At 25.6% G+C, this 7417-nt stretch overlaps 4 protein-coding genes across 4 annotated transcripts in view; 1 reads left to right on the top strand and 3 right to left on the bottom strand.

The window, feature by feature from the left end:
* ENU1_118160 (pumilio family RNA-binding protein) overlaps window positions 1–871 on the bottom strand; it is a gene marked incomplete at its 5' end in the record, with an annotated part of 1462 nt that extends 591 nt beyond the window's left edge. The window contains one exon of the mRNA XM_008859746.1: window positions 1–871. This exon is cut by the window's left edge and continues 591 nt beyond it. Coding sequence (XP_008857968.1) covers window positions 1–871 — 871 coding nt within the window.
* Window positions 872–2241: 1370 nt separating this feature from the next.
* ENU1_118150 (phosphatidylinositol N-acetylglucosaminyltransferase subunit C, putative) lies at window positions 2242–3230 on the bottom strand (the record flags this gene model as incomplete). Its single annotated transcript, XM_008859745.1, has 3 exons — window positions 2242–2287; window positions 2348–2514; window positions 2571–3230. The coding sequence occupies 3 exons, from the start codon at window positions 3228–3230 to the stop codon at window positions 2242–2244; spliced, it is 873 nt and encodes a 290-aa protein (XP_008857967.1).
* Window positions 3231–3839: 609 nt separating this feature from the next.
* ENU1_118140 (methyltransferase domain containing protein) lies at window positions 3840–5227 on the top strand (the record flags this gene model as incomplete). Its single annotated transcript, XM_008859744.1, has 2 exons — window positions 3840–4465; window positions 4639–5227. 2 exons carry the CDS (start codon window positions 3840–3842, stop codon window positions 5225–5227), a joined length of 1215 nt encoding a protein of 404 aa, XP_008857966.1.
* Window positions 5228–5626: 399 nt separating this feature from the next.
* Window positions 5627–6985, bottom strand: ENU1_118130 (sulfotransferase, putative; the record flags this gene model as incomplete). Its single annotated transcript, XM_008859743.1, has 1 exon — window positions 5627–6985. One exon carries the CDS (start codon window positions 6983–6985, stop codon window positions 5627–5629), a length of 1359 nt encoding a protein of 452 aa, XP_008857965.1.
* Window positions 6986–7417: the final 432 nt, after the last annotated feature.

Genomic DNA, 7417 nt, shown 5'->3' with positions numbered 1-7417 from the left:
TTTGAATTACATGATTTCCATTTTGGTCTTCAACAAATTCAACAATATGTCCTTTAATTTCTTCAGCAATAATCCCTAATTCTTCTCCACTAATAAATTCACAGGCTTTTTGAATAACACGACAACCGTATGTGTGAAGAGATAATTCAACAACATGTCCTTTAATCATTTCCATAAATTGATGTTTATGTTCAATAGTACCATATTCAATTAATTTTTGAATGACATAATTCCCAAATAAATCAGTCATTAATTCAAATGAGTCTTTAATAATAAATTCAAATAATTCTTCTATTTCATTTGGTTGTGCTGTGTCTAAAAATTGTTGAATTCTTCTACTTCCTTGTTGATCCTTACATAGATCAGCTACAGTATGAGATTTAGGCATTACAGTTGATAAAATATTTGATTGTTTAGGGCTTTTATAGTATTTACCTTGAATGTTTGGAATTGGTTTTTTATATGCTGGAGGAGTATTAATTAATGTTTGAACTCGTGGAGATGCACGTAAATTACAAACTCCAGGTGAATGACTTTCAATTGGAATAGTTGTTGTTTTAGTACTTGGTGAATTTATTGCTTTAATTGAAGGAGAATTATTCCATTGGTCAAATGACTGAGTTAAAAATGAATAACTTGCTGATTCTGGTGTGATGAATGGTGCTAAAAAATCATTTTGCATAGGAACAGAAAATGCACGTTCAAAATGATTTCCAATATCTTCTGGTTTACCGTTTAGTGCATCATTTCCTGGTGCATCAATTTCATCTCCTGGCATTCCAAAATACAATGAAGAATCAAGTCCATCCTTACCAAAGTCATCTTCATCATCCAAAAGTCTTGATAATAATGAATTTGTGCTCTGTTGCATTCAATGAAATTTTTATTTTTTTAGTTTTTTTTTATTTTACTTATTTTTTTGTTATAAAAAATTGTTAATAAAAATTTGTTAGTAGAATTAATGAATAAAAAAAACAGTATCAATAAACTTTATTAAAATAATTCTACAACTTCTTATTTTAAAATTTATAAAAATAATTTGTATGTATTAACCTTTATTAAGAATAGTGAAGAATGTCTTCAAATATTTGTTGTTTATACTTTAAAACTAGAGAAAAAGAAAGTTGTTATAAGAAAAACTAAAAAATCCTTTAAATAATTATATTATTTGAAATAACTTGAAATAAAGAATTTTTGTTTACAAACAAATAAAGATAGAACCTAAACATAATTAAATATTGTTTTAAAAAGGATAAAAATTTGAATTGTAAAAAGGGACAAACTAATGACTATAAGTGAAATAAGGAAATTTAAAAATAATTAGATTCATAACTGTTTCTTTTTAAAAATATTCCAATAAAAAGAATATTTTTGAAATTTCTATTTTTGTTAATAGATTCTTATCTCTGCGATTTTTTTCTCGCACAGATGTTCTTAAAATAGTAGATGTAAAAAAAATTTATTTTTTATTTAACAGAGTATTGAAGTTTATAATCAAAATAAAAACTTATTATTACATCTTTGCTTAATTTCATTAAAGATGTGATTAAACTTAGAAATAGACGATTGATACATTATTGATAGATAAACCCAAAAGAAGTAAAAAAAAAAAGAATTATTAAATCAAAGTCAAATATTTTGTCTGACTGTCTATAAATTAAAATTGAAATCTAATACATTTAAATATTAAAAATAAAAATTATAAGAAAATGATAATATTTGATTTTAATGAATTTTACTCTATTTTTGTATTTAAAAGGAAATTTTTTATTATGAATTGAAGAATAAAAATGGAATAACAATAATGTTATTCTTAAATAAACGATATAAATAAAATTTATTTTATAATTCCCTTTGAAATAATAATGTATTGTTATGAGAATTAACTTTTTTACACAAAAGAATAATGTATATTACATTGGAACAATTTTTATTATTTATATTTATTTAAAAATAAAGATAAACTAACTTTTCTATAAACAATTAGTTTTATAAATAATGCGAAGTAATATATATTCCTCTTTCTAATAAACATTATCATTTAAAAGTATAAAACAAAATAAATACTTATTGTATATTATAAACCTTTTACAATAATTTTAAAGAAAAAAAATCAAACTATATACAAAAGGAATCAAAATAAGTTAATTTATCTTCTGTATTCTTGAAAAACAAATTTAATAAATTTTGCTATTCAATCAAAACATTCAAATTTACATATCAATTTGAATACTCAAAAATTTATTGTGTAGATGGTACAGCCTCATCCCAAGCACCGCTAACTTCACTGCAAAAATAAATATCTTTATAATTCTTCTATTTTAAAGAATGAAGAAATTAAACAAACGTTTTTAATGACTGGATTTTTAACCAAAATTTAGGTCCTACATAAGTACCAAGAGAAACACAGAATAAATAAACTATTGAAACCCAAACTGAAAGCATAAAACAGAAACAAAATGTTGCAATAAAAAGAAGAATGGAATACAAAAAATACATATTTTTAGATTTTTTCTAAAGTATTAGAGAAATATGACATTATAAAATAAAGATTTAATATTTTAACAAACTAATAGATAATGTCTAAATAATGGGTTAAATTCAAATAATATTATAGACAAACTAATTAATGGAAATACCATCGCATTCTTTGGTAGTATAGATGCTAATACAATAGATGCTAATAACACCGCATTATATGATAAAACTCCATTAATTTCATCAACATAATTATTAATATATCCATAGTCAAAGAAACAAATATGAATAATAAATAATACTGTTGATAATATATAAATACTATCAGGATAATAACCTGTTGTTATTGTTGATATTACTGGAACTAATCCCCACACTGTCCCAAATATAATAATTGATCTCCATCCACAAAACACTGTTGGTGATATTTTTAATGGAATGCATGATAAGAAACACATAGATAGTAAAATAATATCAGCTACATAAACTCCTCTAACTGGAAGCATTTCATGTGCAGTAAGAAGAAAGATACATATATACATAATTACTGTTGATATTTGTTGTGATAATGCCAATGACTCTCTTACAATGTCTTTTAGTGGCAACACATCTAAATGATAATTCACTCGCATACCCCCTAAAAACCAATCTTCAATATAATTATCAGGAAATGGTTGTTCTGTATGAAGGTATTTATTCATATAATATGGTGATACTTCTGGTGTAGGGGAGTTAGTTTGGAAAGAATTCATTTGTTTAATATTTTTAAGTTACTTTTTCCTCAATAAAAAAAAACACAAAAGGGTTAAAAAAACTTATTTTCTTTTTTTGTTATATTTTCAAAAAATATATCAATAACAAAAAAGTAACATATTAATGTAAATCTTCTTTTATTGTTCTTTGTTTATATATTCCCTTTTAGTTAATTAATAATCTCTTATCTCTATAACCTTATTTACTTTAGTTTTATCAGTAAGTTACTTATATTTATTAAGCCAATAGCTCATTTATTATTCTTATGAAGAATAATAATTATTATTATAAATATTGTTGTTTGTCTTAAACAATTCTATTTTAAATATTCATTACTAGTCCATCTTAACAAAGAAATTTAGTTGAATAAATTCAAAACTTTTACTTGACGACTTGTTGTTTATTATTTGCTATTTTTTAAGGAATAGGCAAAATGCCTGTGTTTATTCAAAATTTACTTAGAGTTGATAGTAACGCATTGGGACATACACTTGCATAATATGTATGAATATTAACCGAGTAATAGAGATTAAATAGACATAAAAGAATAATAAATTATAGAACTTGAAAATATAAAACCTAAAAAGAAATAATTAAAAGAAATAACCATGGATAATGAAAAGTTACCTGAAATTGAATCAAAGAATGTTAGAGAAGTATATGAAATTATAGCCCAACATTTTTCACAAACAAGATACAAGGGATGGCCTAAAGTAGAAGAGTTTCTTAATGGACTAGAAAATCACTCAATAGTATATGATATTGGAAGTGGAAATGGGAAATATCATAATATTAATCCTCATATTACTGTGATAGGATTTGACCCTTGTCATAATTTGTTAATGGAAGCTGTCCATAATCAAAAGAGTCAAAATGTACAGGCTGATGGGTTACGTGTTCCAGTAAAATCGAATTCTGGAGATGCAGCAATTAGCATTGCCGTTGTTCATCATTTTTCTACTTTTGAAAGAAGAGTTTCAGCAATTCAAGAAATTATAAGAACAATTAAAGTTGGTGGAAGAGCTTTAATTACTGTTTGGGCAAAAGAACAGAAAAAATTTGAAAATGAAGAAGGACAAGACTTGATGGTTGCTTGGCATTTATCAAAGAAAAAAGACCCAAACAACCCAAATCAACCAGAAGAAGTATATCAAAGATATTATCATGTTTTTATTAAGGGAGAATTAGAACAAGTCATTGAAAAAGTAAAAGATTGCAAATTAGTGTCATGTGGGTATGAACGAGATAACTGGTATGCTATTATCGAAAAGATATAAATTAAAAAAAGGCTTTCTTATCTTCTGAATGAGTACATTTTTATTAACCTTTCATGATTGTGGATATTATTTATGTTGTCTTTTTTTCTGAGAGGATTTTAATATGAATAGAAAAAAAATAATATAAAAGACTGTTAAAAGATGAAAAGAAAAAAAGAGATGTAATGGAAAGAACACTGAAAGTGCTAAAAAATGAAGTCTTCAATTTTTTAGATAAAAAGAAACAAGTTGAAAATGAGTGGAAACAAATAAGTCAAGAACATCAATGTCTTAAGAATAAAATTGAGCAAAAAAAGAAAAATCTAATAGAACAACATGAAAAAGAATATCAAGCGAAAAAGAATTGGAACCAACAAATCCAATCAATATTAAAAAATTTTGAAGATGCAATGATATTAGCTGAAAAAACTGACCAAGAATTAAAACAGAAAAAGGAATCAATCCTGAAAATACTTCAAGCAATAAAGGATTTGAAAGAACAAACAAAGGTTCATGACACTATTGATTATAGTGAACTTGAACATCTAAAACAGAAAGAATTAATACTTACCCAACGGATTGAAGAACAAAAGGAACGGTTTAATGCACTATGTGCTGATTTAAAAAATACAGATGAAGAATTGCAAAATTGTCAAAAGAAGATTGAGACAATGCAAACACCCCAAGAATCAATTATTCCAACTGACCTACCGAAAAAAAGAGGAAGAAAGAAAAAGTAGACAACCGGTAAAGATGAACGAATGATTTTTTAGTTTAATATGTTAATTCAGTTGTTGTAAGAGAAGTCCTTGTTCAGACAAATCTACAACATCTTCATATGTTCCAATAAATTTATCGTTATGAAACAATAATGGAAATACCCCTCTTAATTCAGTTTTGGAAAACATAAATTTTTTAGCTTCAGGATCTTTATCAACACAGATAACTTTTACTTCTTTTTTAGTTAAAATTTCTATTAAATTTTTTAAGTGAATTGTATGTGTTCTCATTTCAAGACCACAAATACTTGATGAATAAATCATAGTTCCGCTCATTGATTAAAATTTTTTAGATCATTTTAAGACAAGTTTTGGTTTAATAGAAAAATAAATCTATAATAAGAAAAGGAAATAAATCATTTATTTTTTACCATAAAAGTTTGGCATATATTGTCCAAATCGTTCATAATAGAATTTATATTGTTCTCTGATTTTGTCTTCATCAAAATGATATAAACTTTCATCGTGTGGTTTTCTTCCATGTTTTCTTTGAGGATCTCCTTCTTTGATTGTAAGTTCTAATTGTTTCTCAGCTTCTGGAGTTATTTCAATGCCAAAATAGTCATAAATTTTCTTTACTGTTTCTTTTGGTTTTGTTACTGCTTCAATAAAACCAACATCAAAAAATTGTTTTGCTCTTGTTGGGTCTTGACGGATATACTCATCACGTGCTGCAATAGAATTTCTCAAAATAATTTCATTCACTTTGATTACATTTTCATTTAACCATACCATATCATCTTTACCTAAGTCATGTTCAAATCTTCCCTTAGCAACATTCATTAATATAACCATTGACTTAATTTGTTCAATTGGTTCTCTATGAATCCAAATAAATCTAGCATTATATTCTTTTCTTCCACATACATCTAACATAGGAGCCATTGTTGCAAAATGATTAACTCCTTTCAAACATAAATAACCGTCATCACCTTTTAATGGAAATTCAACTAAGTGCATTTTTAATTCATCCATAAGAGCTTCATAGACATAATGAAAATCAAGTTCGTATAAATGAACACGATATTGTTCCAATCTTGGAAGTGCGCCTGTCATAATGAAACATTGTCCAATCATTTCCATAAAGAAAGCCTCTTCTTCAAAACGATCCACACTATCAAGGTTATGTACTTTATTTATTTCTTTAGATTCTTCTTGAACTTGATTTAAAATATCTGTTATCATTTGTCTTCTTGCTTCTCTGTTCATAGTTTTACTTCCTGGGAAGAGATGTTCCCAAAAACGAATACCACTTGCACGAGGATCAGTAGATAATAAGTTATGAAGATAAGTTGAACCACTACGAGGTAAAGATACAATAAACATTGGATTTTTAATTTCAATTTTATCTAACTCATCTTTATACATTTTACGTTCTTCATAGAATCTCATTGCACTACATAATTTACCAACAATATTTCTGACTGTTTGTTTAAATATTGGTGCTTCAGGATTAAATAGTCCTGCAAAAAAGTCTCTAAGAATTATTTTGTATTGTGGGTCAAACAAGTTGTCTGCATCTAAGTATGCTTGTTGATAGATTGGTGCATGTTCTGGATCATACTTACTTAAATGAGCTACAGCCATTTTCTTTAAATTGTCATATAATTTATCAAATGCTTCTTGTGGCATTTCTGGCTGAAGGTATGGATTTTCTTTATTTAATTCATATTTGCGTGGGTAGTGAAAGTCTTTTAGAGGATAGTTTTCAACACTCATTTCAGTCAAAGTGAATTATATAGTTTATGTTCTTTTTCTGCTTCTTTTTAAATGGCGTTAGTTAGAATTTTCCAAAAGAAATTAAAATTCTTTAATATTCATTATTTATGAATTTATTACTTTTCTTTTCATTTTGATTCAATTTTTGTACAATTGATTTTTATTTTAATTATTTTATTTGTTGAATTATTGAACAAAAAACCGAATTTATTTAATTTTCTTTTCTTTTTTCAATTCTTTTTTTCTTCTATTTCATTTTCTTTCTTATTTAGTTTTTCATTTTATTATTTGTGTTATTGAAAATTTATTCGTATTTAATTATTATTCAAACAATATCCACTCATCCACATTAGTTTTTTTTTCAAATCTTTAAGAATTTTCCTCTTTGTTATTTATGAATTTGTTTCAAGTTGTTTTTATTAGTGTCACTTA

Source organism: Entamoeba nuttalli, assembly GCF_000257125.1.
Source record: "Entamoeba nuttalli P19 unplaced genomic scaffold asmbl_5044, whole genome shotgun sequence".
Taxonomy (NCBI): Eukaryota; Evosea; order Mastigamoebida; family Endamoebidae; genus Entamoeba; species Entamoeba nuttalli.
The sequence above is the reverse complement of the archived record's forward strand: the minus strand, read 5'-3'. Positions and strand labels throughout refer to the sequence as shown.